This window comes from Hyla sarda, chromosome 4 (genome assembly GCF_029499605.1).
Source record: "Hyla sarda isolate aHylSar1 chromosome 4, aHylSar1.hap1, whole genome shotgun sequence".
Taxonomy (NCBI): domain Eukaryota; kingdom Metazoa; phylum Chordata; class Amphibia; order Anura; family Hylidae; genus Hyla; species Hyla sarda.
The window spans coordinates 327,498,750-327,517,865 of record NC_079192.1 but is presented as its reverse complement, the minus strand read 5'-3'; the positions used below and the strand labels follow the sequence as shown (position 1 = coordinate 327,517,865).

General features: G+C 44.4%; 1 protein-coding gene across 4 annotated transcripts in view; it reads left to right on the top strand.

Moving 5' to 3' along the window:
- FAM193B (family with sequence similarity 193 member B) overlaps positions 1 to 19,116 on the top strand; it is a 74,762-nt gene that overhangs the window by 20,331 nt on the left and 35,315 nt on the right. The window contains exons 3-5 of one of the 4 annotated variants that reach the window (XM_056575022.1): positions 4,610 to 4,745; positions 6,683 to 6,865; positions 10,895 to 11,261. In XM_056575022.1, coding sequence (XP_056430997.1) covers positions 4,610 to 4,745; positions 6,683 to 6,865; positions 10,895 to 11,261 — 686 coding nt within the window. Of the gene's footprint in view, positions 1 to 4,609; positions 4,851 to 6,682; positions 6,866 to 10,894; positions 11,262 to 19,116 lie in introns of all 4 variants that reach the window. The other 3 variants (XM_056575021.1, XM_056575023.1, XM_056575024.1) reach the window with 3 other exon arrangements.

Genomic DNA, 19,116 nt, shown 5'->3' with positions numbered 1-19,116 from the left:
AAAGATGACTGGCCCCCTCCTAAACATTGGGCATTTGTTCTGTCCTGCTGATATTTTCTAATGTGTATAGGGGCATTTTATATTTGTGATCAGAGTCTAAGATCAGTCGAGAAACAAACTGCAAACTGTTCCACACATCTACAGGGGGTTGGTAAAATGCAACTGCTGCTTAAAGTGTCCTGTGATGTCCTCCCAAAATCCAGCTTCCTTCACTAGCTATTCATTCCTGATGGCTCTCCCTGTTGTGAAGTGAGCAGTGGAGACCAGTCGCCAGACTAGGGGCCCATTAGCATATTGAGCATTAAAACTAATGGAACCAATAGCTAGTGATCAGGGCAAAAAGTGAAATAAAACTGTGGCTTAGTACAAAAAAATTATTAAAAAATTTGATGTGTTTGCTTTTTGAATTATTTTTTTTTTTTTTAGTTTATATCAGGTTTTAGATCCCATTTTTTTTATTATGGGTCTGTCGGGCACCGTTAGTTTTTTGGCAGGAGTAGTGGGAGGAAAAAAATGTTGCATGATGAATTTTTCCTTTGGCTATTCTCGTACGTCACCTTGCTGTGTCACAACGGGTGAAAGAAGCCTTAGATGTGTGTGAAATAAGGGACATTTTATATTGAGTTCAATAAATCTCTCAAGGGTAAAAAAAAAAAAGTGTCTTGGGCCATTTTATGGCCCAAAAATCTGTGTGTGCACATGGCCATTACCTAGTAGAGTACCTGTCCTCCCCATAAAATACTGGTTCTTGGGTTCCCTTTCTTAGAAATCTGTAGATTAAATTGACTGGTGGGGGGGGGGGGGGGTGCCTCGTGTATTACCACCTAGACCTTGTAGGGAATAGAGTGGAGGGAAGGGCTTTGCTGGCCCTTAAGTAATAGCCGCTCACCTGGAGCAAATGTAAAATTCGCATATAACCCAACAGAGTGGGTAACCGATGAAAACAGGAACAGCTGCTGTGCCCATGGTTCCAGGAGAAGGGATAATCCAATCTTGAAGCAAGTAGGTAAAGGTGGAGGAAAATAACCCTTTGAATGGCGCTGTTGTTTCCAATAAGAAGTGACGTCCACACCAGGAAAATTTCAAAGCACTGGAGTGGTTTATTAAAGTAAAAAATAATAAACAGTAGACAATAAAGCATGACGCGTTTCGGGGGAGCCGCCCCCTTCCTCAGATCAGTGTAAGGGTACATAGATACAGCCAGAGTATATAAACATTCAAAAATTGGCGCCAGTACAAAAAAAAGGGGCAGAGCTACAGTGATTACATCATACACAAAACTGAATATTTTCTTAAATTCCATAAACATATACAGTATCATGAATCAAATTGTCATTGTGCCAACATGCAGAGTCAGTATTAGAGATATTCATGGTACAAGGTGTGAATGACCAGAGATCAGTGCTGTCACGGATTCTGCAGGCGATGTTTGACAGCGCTGGAGCCAGAGGCTGCTGCACGCCGCTGTGCCTGTGTGTCCATGTGACCATAGAGGTCCTATTAGGAAAGGGGACGTGTGCAGCTGTCATCGCTCATGCTGTGGATGACTCAGATCCGTCGGAACTGTCAAGGCGGGCAGAGATGTACACTGCAGGTGCGTTATGAAATGCCGTGATCTACAGGCGCATCAAATGTGCGTTTACCCATAGATTACGGCACCTCCGAATGCGCATAAAATACCGGCACAGATGGAATGTGTCTGCGGCGACAGAGCGCAAAAGTGGTGCCATAAAACAATAGACTGAGTGCACATAGGTGTAATGGAACAAACAATATAGAGTACATTCATGACATAGAAAGTACTACATGGTGGCATAATAAACAGGATGTTTATGCTGACAAAGGGCACATCTTATGGGTATTTAGGTAATGGTGTACCTATATGGGCTGGCAGAAAATAGAGCATATAAAGTTATGCAAGGGTATATGCACAATGTGGTACCTGTTGATACTGTAATCAATATTAGTTGTCATAACCATCGCATATGGTTATAGAGTAATCGATAAATAAATAAGTGTGGATAAAACAGATCACACTGAGTGGAAAAATAAATATATTATTATCTGGACATAATAAGTAGAATAAAACACCATAAAGTACCCAAATGATGAGGTGGGATAACGTGGCGACATAAATATCTGAAAAAAGGGCATAAAAAAAGTAATCATGCTACGCATCAGGTATTTATGGGTGGTAATAGATAAAATATAATGTATACTAAAGAAGTACCAGGTCCTAAAACATATATATGTAATAAAATAATATATGTAAATATTTGTAAATTTTTTTAAGTTATGTATACATATCAAATAAAAGGCAGGTCCCAGGAGCGGTGGTTAATCATCAAGGGGGGAGGGGATGGGTGGAGCGGTACACTGAAATATGGGGCAGAACAATAAATACATTGAATTAAAAATTACGTTCTATCATCTCATTAAGACCATGTAGCGAAAGAGTGCGCAGAGTATGTGTCCAATAATTTTTTCCTTTTTCTTAGAGTATTAAACCTCTGGGATACATCTTTAGTAATCTGCTCTAGTAGAGTGGCACGCATGAGACTGAAGTCCCCTGAGTAGTGATCCTGCATATGACTGGATACGCTGTGCAAAGCGAATACATGTACTGTGTTCCGATGTTTGTTCAAACGTTCTCGGAAGCAGCATATGGTCCTCCCGACATATTGTAGCCCACAGGGGCTCTGGAGCAAATAAACAACATACTGAGATCCACAGTCAAGTCGTGACTTAATGTAGTATGAAGCCTTGGTAATGTAGGAAGAAAACCCCTTACATTTGTGAGTAATGTGTGGACAACATTTGCACCTGGTGACCCCACATTTGAAGTTGCCCTTTATGCTCAGAAAATTGGAGAGCTAGTGCTGTATTGAAGGAGGAATGCACCAGGGGGGCTGGGTATTCTTTGCCCTTGAATCGAGCTTTTAAGATGTTACTTTGGGCCCTGAAGTCGTCCTCCCTGGTGCAATTCCTCCGAATACTTTTAAACTGTCCAAAAGGGACATTACATAACCACTTTTTGTAGTGGACACTGTTGAAATGAAGATAGCTGTTGAAGATGATCAACCTGCTTGAAAAAGGTCTTGGTGTGTAGTTTACTGCCTAGTTTTGCCAATTTGTTTGTCAGTGTACCCCCACCTCTTCTTTTCCAGGTGCATCTACTATCGTCGCTACATTGATGACATTTTCTTTATTTGGAATGGGAGTAGTGAGGACCTTGACACATTTCTCACCCATCTGAACACTAATAACTGGTCCCTTCAATTCACAAAATCCTGTCATGAATGTACTCTATATTGTTTGTTGCATTACACCTATGTGCGCTCAGTCTATTGTTTTATTATGGCACCACTCTTGCGCTCTTTTACCGCAGACACATTCCATCTGTGCCGGTATTTTATGCGCATTCGGAGGTGCCGTGATCTATGGGTACACGCACATTTGATGCGCCTGTAGATCACGGCATTTCATAACTCACTTGCAGTGTACATCTCTGCCCACCTTGACAGTTCCGACGGATCTGAGTCATCCACGGCATGAGCGATGACAGCTGCACCCGTCCCCTTTCCTGATAGGACCTCTATAGGATCTCACTGGCACAGCGGTGTGCAGCAGCCTCTGGCTCCAGCGCTGTCAAACATCGCCTGCAGGATCCGTGACAGCACTGATCTCTGGTCATTTACACCTTGTACCATGAATATCTCTAACACTGACTCATCATGTTGGCACAATGACAATTTGATTCAAGATACTCTATATGTTTATGGAATTTAAGAAAATATTCAGTTTTGTGTATAATGTAATCACTGCAGCTCTGCCCCTCTTTTTGTACTGGCGCCAATTTTTGAATGTGTATATATACTCTGGCTGTATCTATGTACCCTTACACTGATCTGAGGAAGTGGATGGCTCCCCCGAAACGCGTCATCCTTTATTGTTTACTGTTTATTATTTTTTTACTTTAATAAACCACTCCAGTGCTTTGAAAATTTCCTGGTGTGGATGTCGCTTCTTATTGGACACAGCAGCGCCATTCAAAGGGTTATATTCCTCCACCTTTACCTTTCTTAGAACTCTGCACTGTACCATTCCATTTTTTTTTTTAAGTGTATTCCTACCTTCCTACACTGTATTTGATGAACAGTCATTTGACTTCAGTCCGAGCTCCAGCAGCATATACACATGTGCCGTGCACTCCTGCTGCTGAATGTGAAGCTCCAGCATTAGGCAAAGCCTTGTGCACAGACTATTAGATATGTGTATCCAGCAGCCTTCTGGATACACATATGCTGGATGTTACTCCGCTTGTAATGAACATTTAGCCAATATATTTCCGCTGGATATAGACTCCTAGGAGACAAAAAACTGAGCTCTGCAGCATTTTTCAGTCTGTTCCAAAAGTGAGGAGCACTGGTGTCTGTGCTGCTGGAGCACAGAAAGAAGGACTACGTTGAACTTATAGAAAGTACTGCAGTATATGATGTTTATAATCACAGGTACACTTTAATATGGTTTTGTGTTATTATATTGTGCAGTAATGTTTATTTTTCAATTTTTACATGTCATTGAACTGTTCTGTGTCCTCTTATTGCAGGTCTCCTTGTCGCACACATCCTGCAAGTCACAAACCTGTGGTGGCGGTTCACACTCCTCTTCCTCCTCCTCATCGTCATCATCTTCCTCCACATCCTCATCCTCCTCCTCTTCTTCGTCTTCATCTTCTTGCCAAGGTAACTCTGGGGACTGGGACCCTAGTTCCTTTCTGTCTGCTCACAAGCTATCAGGACTCTGGAACTCGCAGCACTCCAATGGAAACCTTGGAGTTGGATCTGCAGGTTAGTACTAAAAAGCACATTATCGATGACAAAATTGTCTGCTGGGTATTACAAGCATTGTAAAACATACATGAAATCTTTTCGGTTTACATCGGAGTTTAGGCAACATCTGGGGAAAAGCTTATGTTTGGAGATTGTTCTTGTGACAAGCTAAGTTTGCTGCTGTGAGCTGATCTTAACCGGGTTATCCAACCTAGTAAAATGTATGGCATATTCTCAGGATAGGCCATTAATCTTAGATCAGTGGGAGTCTGACTCTCAGCACCCCCCACTGATCAGCTGTTTGAAGGGCCTCTGCACTTATACTATAAGTAGCAGCAGCGCAAGGTAATGCAGCTTTACCTGCTTCGTTCACTTAAATGGGCACTGTCACCAACTTTATTTTTTGATATGTTGTAGTACTTATGTACTACAACATATCTCTAATATACTTTTATTATTTTTTTTTTTCATTAAAAAGGTTTCATTTACATTTAAAAACCGGCCACTGAAAAAGGACTGATTTTGGAGTGGCAATCAGTCCTTTTTCAGTTAGGCTACACTCTCTTCCTGCCTGTCAATCAGACAGGCGGGAGTGAGCGCATTGGCTCCCTGGCCACTGGCTGGGATGCCACTCCTCCCGCACATCGCCGCCGCTGTCCCTGCACGGCCGCTGCCAGACTCTGCAGTAACTGCAAGTGTAAAGAGGGAATGGGGTATGCGGGGGGGGGAGTCGGGAATGGGCTAGTGCCGTAGCGGGGGGGACGAGCTAGCAAAAAAAAAAAATAGGATGGTGGGAGCTACCCTTTAAAGAAGTGTTTCCCAACCAGGGTGCCTCCAGCTGTTGCAAAACTACAACTCCCAGCATGCCTGGACAGTCAAAGGCTGTCCAGGCATGCTGGGAGTTGTATTTTTGCAACAGCTGGAGGCTCCCTGGTTGGGAAACACTGCCTTAAAGCGTACCTCTCATGATCTTGTTAAATTTTGAAATCCTCCCAGTTCACTGCCCCCATCATGATAAACCACCCCCTTCCTTTATTTTTTAGTTTTCTACCTTGATATTGCTCTGTATTTTCTGCTCACTCAGTCAAATTCACAGACTGGTAAGGGGGTGTTACCCAGCAGGCGTGACATCATCTGAAGTCATACAGTGGAGAACTTCCTCTCTGACGCTGCTACACACAGCCCAGAACAGTTCATTGTGTGAGATGAGCTCTGATTGGATAAGGCTGCACACACACCCCCCTCAGCATTTCCTGATTTTGGACTTCTGGCAGGCCAGCAGAAGTCCAAAGTCTGTGCAAGAGAAGGGGGAAAATGTTCTCTAGACAAGTAGTGGGACACCTAGTGGCAGCTTTTTTAAACACAAATAAAACATAGATAACTCTATTTATTTTTTTAAACAAAGTACATTAGAAAGATTTTTAATTTACCATAAGGAGTGCAATAGCAAAAATAAGTTCTAATGAGATTGGGGTAAAGATGCATTACTTTGCACCACTGCTTGTAAAATTACAAGGATGTAGGTACTAGCACAGGTAAACATTGAGGAGGCCCCTTCAAACAGTTGATCTGCGTGGATGCTGAGAGTCGGACTTCTGCTCATCTTTTATTGATGACCTATAATGAGGACGAACCACCAGTTTTAGAAGGCTGCATAACTTCTGAAAAGGCTTAAATAGTTCTGATCAGGAAATATGTGGTGCGGACATAGCTCCATTTTTATTTTATTTTTTGTGATGTTTACAAAAGCTTTTCTGAAAAGTTCAATGCGACGTGTGAAAATAGTATGGAGCACTCAGTATTCAGAGTGGTTTAGATAAATATATTAATCCATTTATTGTATGCTTCAGGGGAAAAAGGCAGTGGTCTCTCTGTATCGCCAGAACATGTCAGCAAGTCTTCAAAGCTGTCTGGTTTGAAGGTGTGTCCATATAGTCCTTCTGGAGCCAGTACAGGAACACTCCCTACCTCACTTAACTTCTGTAAATCTCCGAAACAGTTTAAAACCATGTGTCACAGGCCATTATCCCCAGGTGAGCATGGATGTATTAGTCATTGTGATGGGATTTTACTCCTCTGCTGCAATGTTTTTTGTTGATGGCATTTTTCTTTTCCCCTCCTCTCCTTCTAACAGTCGTAACGTTTATTATTTTCCACAATATAAAACCATTTTTAAAACATTCAAACAAGCAGTGGTTTGGGACTAGTGTAACAAGAACAATTCAACAGCTAAGGCACAGCACGTTATAGCAAGAGAATACATTAACTAGTCCCAGCCGAGAGACATAACTTAAATATTTTCTGTGAATATATCTGAAGGCTTTTTATATACCGTATATACTCGAGTATAAGCCGACCCGAATATAAGCAGAGACCCCTAATTTCAACCCAAAAACCCAGGAAAAGTTATTGACTCGACTATAAGCCTAGGGTAGGAAATACATCATCACCGCCTGTTAATCCCTTCATCAGTGGTCTTCAACATCTGCGGACCTCCAGATGTTGCAAAACTACAACTCCCAGCATGCCCGGACAGCCGATGACTGTCCGGGCATGCTGGGAGTTGTAGTTTTGAAACCTCTGGAGGTCCGCAGGTTGAAGACCACTGAGGCCTTCATCATCATCCAGACGCCCCTTTAGTTTTCTACTCACCTCCCCTCGGTGGGAAGGAAGGGTGAGCTGGTCTGGGCCATCTATGCTGCCGGGACCATCCGGTGGAGAGGGTTAGTCGTTCCGGGCTGTCCATCTTCACCGGGATGCCCTCTTCTCCGATCCGGGCCAGCCCCGGACTAGTGATGTTGCCTTGACGACGACGCACAGGGACGTTCATGCGCAGGGACGTCACAGACCAGCTCACCCTTCCTTCCCACCGAGGGGAGGTGAGTAGAAAACTAAAGGGGGGTCTGGATGATGACAAAGGCCGCAGTGGTCTACAACCTGCGGACCTCCAGATGTTTCAAAACTACAACTCCCAGCATGCCGATGGCTGTCCGGGCATGCTGGGAGCTGTAGTTTGGCAACATCTGGAGGTCCGCAGGTTGAAGACCACTGAGAAGGGATTGACAGGCGGAGAGTTCACTCGAGTATAAGCCGAGGGGGGCGTTTTCAGCATGAAAAACCGTGCTGAAAAACTAGGCTTATACTCGAGTATATATGGTGTGTGTGTATATATGTATATGTATGTGTATATATGTATATGTATGTGTGTGTGTGTGTGTGTGTGTGTGTATATATATATATATATATATATATATATATATATATATATATATATATATATATATAATAAATAATTATAATATTTTTTTTTGCCTTATTAATGGCACCTTACATTTTACCATATAATATATTGTAAACTTTTTGACATTTACCCTGTGGTTACAATGACGTGACATTGGGTCAGTACAATACCAGTGATACAAATTTTATATAGTTTGTTAGGTTTTACTACTTTTGCAACTTTTATTTATACATATTCTGACCCCTATCTGTTTTACTTTCCGTTTAAGGGTTTGTCTTGGTGGGGTGTCCATGTTGACAAAAATAAAATTGATTCTGGAGTTGGGAATTTTTTTCTAACTCTTTTGTTTACCGTACAGTATAAATAAAGCTATATTTTATTAGTTCAGATGTCTCCAAATGGGGCATTGACTATTTCGATTTTTTTTTTTCATATGATATATTGTAAAACATAATTCTATTTTTTGTTAACCTGTACAATGCACTGCAATGCTACTATATTGCAATTGGATATAGACATAGATGTCGGCACTACCTTTATGGCACGTACACTTATGTGAGTGATAGATTAGGCAATACACTTAAATAGGGCTGCAACGATTAATCGATGAAATTCCATAACGGGATTCGTTGTCGACTAATCCAGTTATCGAATAATCGGCATATTCGTTGCAAAGGGATGCCGGGCGCCGGCAGTCATGAGGCTGCAGCAGGCAGTGCGGGTGTTCAGGCGCTGTGTCTGCAGGTCCTGCAAATTTCACACCGCCACAGCCTCTTTAAAGGGGTATTCCAGGCAAAACCTTTTTTTATATATATCAACTGGCTCCGGAAAGTTAAACAGATTTGTAAATTACTTCTATTAAAAAATCTTAGACAGAAAACAACAACTCAACTTCAGAAGCTAATAACTATTGGAAGGATTAAGATTTTGTAATAGAAGTAATTTACAAATCTGTTTAACTTTCCGGAGCCAGTTGATATATATAAAAAAGGTTTTGCCTGGAATACCCCTTTAAGTTAACAGTACCTGACCCCAGTCCCAGAGCCCGGGCGGGTGCCGCTGGACGCAGTGTTGGAGCTGTTGCTGCGGAATCAGCTGCTGCTCAGGAGCTGCAGATCAAGCTTCTGGAGACCGGCAGGGAGCTGCCCCGGCTCCGGGACTACTTCTCCCATCCTGGCAACTAGCGGGCATCAGTAACCCAGGCGGCAGTGGACAGCTGAGTAAGTAACCCCCCCGTGATGGGGGCGGGGCTTGCTGAGGGCGGCTATCAGCTGGGCTGCAAATATTTCCGGTGTGGAAGGAGATAGTGACAGACGGGTGGTGTGTGTCTCTGTCATTACAGTCTGCAATAGTAAGCTTAGTGGGGCCAGTATTAGTATATAGTGTGTACTACACACACTGCTATACACATGGGGGGTACGTGCAGAGCATTGCACCCTAGTGTCTTCTGCAGGCACTAGGGTGCAAATGCTCTGCACATGGGGGTATGTGCAGAGCATTGCACCCTAGTGTCTGTAGTACAGACAATATTGTGCAATGTTCTGCATACACACTGCTATACACAGTGGTATGTACTACATACACACTGCAATACACATGGGGGTGGGGGTATGTGCAGAGCATTTGCACCCTAGTGTCTGTCTGTATTACTACAGAGTGTGTGTGTTACAGACATGGGTCGGGTGCAATGCTCTGCAGTCTGCACATACCCCCATGTGTATAGGAGTGCTATATAAAAAGACTAAAGTAAAGAAAAAAAATGTAAATTAACTGCTCCCCCAATAAAAATTAACTCCCCCTTTTCCTAGTGCTATACAAAAAAAGTAAAATAATTTTAATTTATTTATTTACATATTTGATACTGCCGCATGGCTATCTGAACTATTAAAATATTAGTTAATCATTTTAACATTTTATTTTAATAGTTCAGAGAGTTACCCATGCGGCAGTATCAAATTTTCGTTGGTTTCTGTGCAGGATCATTAATAATGATCCTGTACAGCAACCGGCGTAAACTTAAAAAAACAAAAAAATCAAAATTGCTGCTGTTTGGTCACATCACATGCTAGAAACTTTTAATATGGCCATTGTACATAATTTTCAAGTAGAATCAGCTGAACCCCTTTTTTGGCCTTTTGACATTTTTTCCGATTAATCGATGAAATAATTGGATACTAATTGATTATTAAAATCGTTAGCTGCAGCCCTACAATTAAAGAATATTCCAACATCCGAGGAGGGCTCTTTCAGAAAGCGCAGTCCGCATTGTTCCAACAGTGTATATAAGAAGATGAAGACCCTCACCACTTCTGATGCTTCTGGACTTTCATTTCATCGTGCAAAAGGTATAAAACAGCAAGGTCGGGTTAGGATGCCAACTGAAAGCTGTAGTGACAGCACGGTTTTACACCTTCCGGTGTTTCTTCAGACAACAGCGTTCACCCGTAGTCTGAAGAAACACCGGACAGTGTGAAACCGTGCTGTCACTACAGCTTTCAGTTGGCATCCTAACCCGACCTTGCTGTTTTATTCCTTTTGCACGATGAAATGAAAGTCCAGAAGCATCAGAAGTGGTGAGCGTCTTCATCTTCTTATATACACTACTATATTGCAATCTGATTGCTTTATCATTACAAATTTCACCAGACCATCATATTGTCATCTTAACTGCTCCGCACCCCATAATTGTATTGTGTGGGATGAGGTTTGGGGGGAAAATTATGAGATGGAGGAGGGCACCACCCAATGTCTAACAATCTAGATGCCTTAGTATATACAACCTTCCTGGCACAAATAAATTTTACAAATATTGTCCTTACAGGGGAAGCGTATCATTCTTCAGAGCTCCATCGACATTCTGATCCTAGTGCTCCACCAAACAGCCCAACGGGACTCTCGTCACAGCAGCCTACATCTCCTCACAGTCCTCCACCTCCACACCTTTCGTCAAGTAACTCTTCAACCCCTTTCTCAACAACAGGCCTCTCCTCTCTCACTGCACCATCTAAAGCCACTGTCTGCACCAGCTCTGGAGCTCACAGAGGCGGTCATTTAACAGGGTCTAGCCCATCCCTCCTGAAAGTCAATCCACCTCCACCACCACTCTCAGCCTGTAGCCATCCCTGTAATGGGCATTGTAGTGGACCAAATGCACTTCAAGGAGGAACCAGCCCGGGGACCACTAGCAGGTATATAGGCTAGATGTACACTGAATAAATGAATTTGCCAATGCTTTTTTTTATAATTTTGTGCAGCCTGTATGAATTAGCAATAATTACTCTATTGGCTCCATTGGGGGACACAGACCTTGGGTATATGCTGTTGTTGCTAGGAGACTTGACACTATGGAAACCAAAAAGGTCGGCTCCTCCCAGCAGGATATACCCGCCTACAGAGCCTGAGGTAATCAGTTTTAGCTTAGTGTCTGCAGGAGACAGACGCTGGTCTGGAACTTCCCAGACCTGATCAAACATTTTTTTTTTTTTTTCCAGATTAGGGACGTTTAGTTTCTTATTCCCTTTTCTTTTCCTGTTTTTTGGTGTGGACTCGAGATCACTGTTTTCCCCATTTGCGATTGAGGGGGCACAGGCATTGTGGATGTACTATCAACCCCCTCTCGCCAACGGTCAGCGCTTGGGTTTGTACCTCATGGGTCCGGGTCTCCCACCTTTCCCTGCTCGTCTGGCTGTTACAACCCAGCATGATGCAGGTGAATAAAAGCTGACTGAAGACTTCATTAGGTAAGTTCTTCAGACTAAGGTGAGTATCTTCTCCCCCCCCCCCCTTTTTTCTTTCAGGTTTGGGACTCTCAACCTCTGGAGACCCCCCTTTCAGAGCCCACTCCTCTTTATTTTTCTCTCAGGGAATGATTGCCCTATTATTTTTACATGGGATGGCCTTCCTTTATTCTGTGAAAGGGGGAGATATGTTTGGCAGTGGTGTAGGACTGTTCCTCCTTTCCTTACCAGCGCTGCTTATGTGCATATGCCGGCACACACTAGGAGCACTGCACTCTCCCTCGCGGCGCTGCCTGTTCAGACGCCGGGACTTGCCTGAGTGAACAGTCTCCCTCTCTGGCCAGCGCTGCTTTCTCACAGTTGCCGATGTATGTTGGAGCGCAGCTTCCCTCTCCGCGCTCCTCATACAGCCCCCCTCGTCCTTCGGCTGGCCATGCTTCAGTTGCGCTGATGCAGGTGACTGTAGCACTTCTTCAGGCACTGCAGGCGACATTTTGTTTATTAGCCAGCTTATACTCTATGGCCACGGGCTCCGTTTGAGCCCCGCCCACTTGCGGCCAGCATGCTTTTTCGCCTCATATCATCTTCTGGCCCGCGAATTGCCAGTCCTATCTGCCAGTCAGCGCTCTTGGAGCACGGCAGCACTTTCTCAGGACCAGTGGGAGGCGCTCTAGCTGTGGATCCAGACCCCTTTCTTCTTCCTCCTCTCCTCAGCTGCAAGTTCTCAGCTACTGCCTCAGGGGACACAGATGCCGGGTGAGATTGTTTAATCTTCTTTTTCACTATGTCTGTGCCCAGAACTGTCCCTTTCTCTAGACAGGTATCTGAAGCTCTGGTCACCTATTACACTTGCAAAGGCTGTAATGCAAATATGTCAGGCTCTGCTGAGCCCACTTGTTCCGCCTGCACCCCCTGACCCTCCTGGTGGTTCTACTCAGGAGGCTCTTCCAGACCCTGTGGGCTCTGCTATCCCTCCATTATGGGTGTCTTCCCTCTCTATTTCTGTCTTGGCTCAGGTCTCCTGTTCCGTGGTGACTGCCTTGGAGAGGTTCTCCTTACACCGACCCTCAAGAGAGACTAGCTCTCCCTCCCCCTATGCTACACGCTTTCACAAGCTTACTAGGGGTAATTCCTCTGACTCATCTCCACAGTCTTCTAGCAGTCATAGGCGCTCCCCTGACAGGTATCGCCCCTCTGGTAAGCCGTAGGCATCCCTCTTCCAGAGGACACTAGCCTGGTCGCCACTCTGGATCTCCAGAACCACGTACCAGGTCAGTGTCTCCCTCATCCAGGGCTGCCTCCACTCGTTCCCACTCTCCCGGAGAACTTGTAGATGAGGCTTCTGATTCTGCCTCTGATACAGAGGACCGAACAGTGGACACATTTGTTTCGGCCATAAGGGACACCTTCCACCTAGAGGACCCAGGAACTTTGGACGTAGCTCCAGAAGTATCCTTTCACCGTGCCTGACCAGCACCCAAGGTTTTCAGCTCTCATGCTGAGTTAGAAGCCTTACTGGAATCTGCCTGGAGGCACCCTAATAAGAATTTTCAGGAAGCAAGGAAGGTTGAAGTGCAGTATCCCTTCACCAAGGACCTCATTGCTCGGTGGACCTCCCCTCCAATTGTGGATCCACCGGTCTCCTGCCTTTCAAAGGCGACTACTTTCCCCTTCAGCCTGGTCTCTGCTCCGAGGGTCTTCACCAAGGTCCTGGCGCTGGTGATCGGCCTTCTACGGACCAAAGGTGTCTCAGTGATTCCTTACTTGGACGACCTCCTGATCAAGGCTCCGACCATAGCCCAGAATCTAGAGTCTCACCCTTCAGGCCTTGTCTCTTTTCGGCTGGATGGTCAATTGGGACAAGTCCAACCTCTCTCCCACCCAGTCCCTGATTTTGCTTTTGACTCCAGTTCGACACGACCTCTGCCCGGATTCGGCTCCCGCCGGACAAGCGACTGACCCTCCTGTCGGGGTTCGGACACTTCTGAACCCCACCCCGGTGCCCATTCGCTTTTGCAATGAAGTCCTGGGTCGGATGGTGGCGGCCATGGAGGCCGTTCCATTCGCTCAGTTTCATTTCCGACCCCTTCAACTGGCGATTTTATCTCGGTGGGACAGGTCTCCCTTGTCTCTCGATGGCAGGATTGTCCTTCCCTCCCCCCCCTACTTCTTCAGGAGCGCTCCTTCCTGCCCCTCCACTGGCAGGTCATTACAACGGATGCCAGCCTTTTGTTTTTTGTTTTTGTTTTTTTTTTGGGACCGAACAGTCCAGGGCCTTTTTGGTCCTCCCGAGAAGTCCTTCTCCTAATCAACATACTCAAGCTGAGGGCAATTTATCTCTGCCTGTTACATTGGGAGATCCTTCTCCAGGGCCGCCCGGTTTGTGTCCAGTCGGACAACTCCACTGCTGTGGTGTACATCAATCGCCACGGCGGCACTCGCAGCTCTGCGGCGATGACCGAAGTATCCAAAATTCTTCTCTGGGCAGAACTCAGAGTTCCAGCCATCTCCGCGATACACATCCCGGGAGTAAACAACTGGGAAGTGGACTTTCTTAGCCGATCCTCAGCCGACCCCCGCCGAGTGGTCCCTTCATCCGGAGATCTGCAACCTCTGGGGCACTCCAGACGTGGACCTCTTTGCGTCCCGCCAAAACCAGAAAGTTCCCCTCTTTGTGTTGAAGTCCCGGGACCCCCAGGCCCTAGCCGTGGATGTCCTAGTGATTCCTTGGTCAGGCTTCGCCCTACCCTATCTGTTTCCTCCTCTTCCTCTCCTTCCCAGGGTACTGAGGAAACTCAAAGCAGAAGGCGTTCCTGCCATTCTCGTGGCTCCGGACTGGCCTCGGAGGGCATGGTACGCTGACGTGATCCGACTCCTGGACGACGTGCCGCTGTGCCTTCCGCTTCGTCTAGACCTTCTCTCCCGGGGTCCCCTGTGCCACCCCAATTTACCGTCGCTGCATTTGACTGCATGGCGGTTGAGACCGCGGTTCTAAGGGCCAGAGGTTTCTCAACCCAGGTGATTTGCACCATGCTCAGGGCGCGCAAGCCCTCCTCCGAAGATTTACCACCGTACCTGGCGGTCTTATTTTCGTTGGTGTGAATCTCAGTCTTTTTCTCCAGTTTTGTTCTCCCTCCCCTGACTCCTTTCCTTTTTGCAGTTGGGGCTGGAACAAGGGTTGGCTCTCGGCTCCCTTAAGGGTCAGGTTTCGTCTCTTTCCATTCTCTTCCAACGCCCTCTAGCGCCCGATTCTCATGTTCGGACTCTCACGCAGCCCCTCCTTACAGGTCCCCTTCACATCCTTGGGATCTGAACATGGTTCTTGGTACCCTGCAGGGCGCTCCCTTTGAACCCCTCAGGTGGGTTTCCCTTCGTCTCTTTTCCTGGAAGGTGGCATTCCTTATTGCAATTACCTCTATTAGACGGGTTTCAGAGCTGGCAGCTCTATCCTGCCGCACTCCCTTCCTGGTTATCCACCAGGACAAGGATGTTTTTCATCCGGTTCCATCTCTTTTACCTAAGGTGGTTTCTGCTTTCCACCTCAATGAGGACATCGGCCTCCTGTCCTTCTGCCCCGCTCCATCTCATCCCAAGGAGCGTTTGCTCCATAAACTGTATGTGGTGCGGGTTGTACAAACCTACCTCTCTATCACTTCTTCCTTTCGTCAGTGTGACTCCTTTTTTGTTTTTACGGACAGACGCCGTAAGGGGCAACCTGCTTCAAAGGACACCATTTCATGGTGGATCAGGTCTGCCATTTCGGAAGCTTACCGTTTTAAAGGGAAGACCCCCTCCCTTTTAAGGTTGGTTTCAGCTCATTCCACATGTTCTGTCGGAGCTTCCTGGGCTCTCCTTAATAGGGCTTCGGCCTCGCAAGTCTGTAAGGTGGCTAACTGGTCGCCCTTGCACACTTTTACAAAATTCTACCAGGTTCGTACCTTTGCATCCGCTGATGCTAGTCTGGGCCATAAGGTGTTGCAGGCGGCGGTGGCCCAGCCTGCCCCCTGACTGGTTTCTGTGCCCACCCTAGGGACGGCTTTGGTATGTCCCAAGGTCTGTGTCCCCCAATGGAGCCGATTGAGAAAAGGAGATTTTTGTTCTTACGGTAAAATCCCTTTCTCGGAGGATCCATTGGGGGACACAGCTCCCACCCTTTCTTTTGGTGTTCCTTGTTTGGTTACCTGTCCCGAGGGTGTGTTCAGTAATTTTTGTTGTGGTTACCTCGGACTGATCTGTTTTCTGCTTTTTGGTCCTCTCCTTTTACTGCTCTGGGACTAAACTGATTACCTCAGCCTCTGTAGGCGGGTATATCCTGCTGGGTGACCTTTTTGGTTTCCAAAGTGTCAAGTCTCCTAGCAACAACAGCATATACCCAAGGTCTGTGTCCCCCAATGGATCCTCTGAGAAAATAATTTTACGGTAAGAACAACATTTTTTTTTTCTTTTGTTGGTGTTATCTATTATTAGTGTAACTGTTACTTTAAAAAAAAAAAAAACTTGACTTTTCACACAGACATGTCAAAAGTTTGCAGAGAGGAATTAGGCAAAAGAACCCTTGGAACACGGTGCTGCGACTCTCGGAGATGGAAATGAGTCCAGATTATAGTAAAGATCCTCAGCAGGATCATTTATTGAAAGAAAACAATAAAAAAAAAAAATTAAAAAAAATTACGTGTTTCAGGAGTAGCCCTCCCTTCCTCAGATCACGGTACACAAACAATAAAAGGCAGGGTTTATATAAGGCTCAAAATGGTTGCCAAGGTCAGCAGGAGTGGTTAACAGGTAAATGTCAAGTGCACACAATAGTGCATAAAATTAATGGTAAAACATGGGCATATAAAAAGACACATTTCATATTGTTGTGTTAAGTGACGTATCAAAATTCATGAAAATAGCAGCAAGACACCTAAGAGTAACAGTGCCACATGGTAAATGACGCTCCCAAACACTGCCGTAGCCCCGGAAGCGGACCACAGCAGTGTTTATCATAACACTAGCACGTGTCGGGATGTAAGTATACATGATGTATCGTGATCATGCCTGTCAGAGTTCACGGACAGCGCACGATCGCGCACAGCGGTATCTGTGCAGCGGCCCGGCTTGGTATCTGGGGAAGCGTAACTAAGGGCATTGATTACGTGAGTGGGGAGCGAATCATACAAATGACACGCTCGCTGCTCGGGTTGTAAACCAACGGGGAATGTGAGAAAGCCCACAATAATTATACCACATATGTAGGCATATAGAGGGTCAGTTCTATATAGTATGATAGTGCATATAGATGTAAGGAGCACATAGGAACCTCTTATTGTGTGCCAGAAATATAGACAAGATATATATGTAGTAAAAGTGCACACAGTACATGGGCAGGTTTAACAGTGTACATAAAAGTGTACATAAATTTAAAAAAAATGGATATAGTCCATGAGTACGTTTAAGTGTACATAAATATATATAAAAATATAGTGTGTGTGTGTATGTATATGTATGTGTGTGTGTATATATATATATATATATATATATATATATATATATATATATATATATATATATATATATATATATATATATATATATATATATATTTTATTTATATTTATATTTATTACAACTGGTGCTGCCTATTTAAAATATTCAATAGGTAGCGGTTTTACTATAACCTGTTTAGACATCACTCTGATGGATAATACATATGAAAAGTAATACATTTAGTGAAGTAGTGTAATAAATAAGTAAAAAATATTAGTAAGTAAAAACTCACTTGAATCTCCTGAGGTCACATTTACGTGATACCTAAATGATAATTAGAGGGAACTTTTAATTATTTCATTCAGACCAGATGGAACTAACGTGTGCAGTTTATAAATCCAATAATTTTCGTGTCTGCAAAGAGTGCTGCACCTTTGTGGATTGTCTTTAGGTATGCTATAAATGGGGGTTACCGAGACACATCCAAAGTCATTATTATGGCGCTGAGCAATATGTCGGGACACACTGTGTAATAAAAATCCATTAGCAGAGTTCCTATGTTTACTGATCCTTTCTCGGAGGCACCTAATGGTTCTACCCAAATATTGGACCCCACACTGACAATCGAGTAGGTAAACAACATACTGGGTGGAACAATTAAGCAGTGTTTTAATGGCGAAAGGTGTCTCCAGTGGATTTAGAGGCAAATGTTTTAGCACAGTGATTCATGTTAGCACAGCATTTACATCTAGGAAGTCCACATTTGTATCATCCGGTCACAGTGAGGAAGTTCTCAGTAGTGGACTTTCTAGTGGTTTTAAGCCAGCTGAGGGCTGTCACTTAACACAATTGGGGACATTTATCAATGTTTGCTTATGTATTTTTATTTATTTTTTTTTAGTAATTTTTCCCTTACTTTTTTTTTTGCTTATGTGTGACTTATTTATCAACTGGTTTCAGCCTGTTGATAATTTTCTTTCACGTAAGCAATTTTTCCTTTTTTACTTTGGTAGTAGCTTTTTCTGCTCCATGTTTGAGCTGGAGTAAATTTAGTAAATTTTTAACCCTGTTTTGCGCAGTTGTGACTGTCGCAGTTAATAAATACCTGACTACCTGTACTCCATTTTAAAATTATTACTACGTAGTTAATTTTTGGAAAACTTGCTTTTCTCGCTTTCCAGTCAAAATGTTGCACCAAAAATCGCGTAGTCGCAGTTGCGACAATTTTGCGACAATTATAGTAAAGAAAACCTGACTAAACCCGTTGATAAATGTCTATAAATATGAAATGTGTCTTTTTATATGCCCATATGTTTTACCATTAATTTTATGCACTATTGTGTCTACTTGACATTTACCTGTTAACCACTCCCCCTGACCGTGGCAACCATTTTGAGCCTTATATAAACCCTGCATTTTATTGTTTGTGTACCCTGATCTGAGGAAGGGAGGGCTCCTCCCGAAAAGTGTAATCATCTGTTTTTTTAAATAATTTTTTCCTTTCAATAAATGGTTCTGCTGAGGATCTTTACTGTAATCTGGACTCCGTCATCTCCATCTCCAAGAGTCGCAGCGCCGTGTTCCAAAGGTTCTTTTGCCTCATCCCACTCTGCATATCCACAGGACGACCTGGGTCAGTTCCTGCAACCAACAGGCTTAGCAGCGACTCTACATTTATGGTACCCTGAAACATTGGGGTTATATGCCTGTTATTTCTATATAGAGGTGAGTGGCCATCTAAAAGCCCCGTGGGGTTATCCCCTTTTTTTCCCCCTCACCTCCAACGCTTATCTTGGGGTAATACACGAGGCGCCGTTCGTCGGTCCTTCTCCTTTAT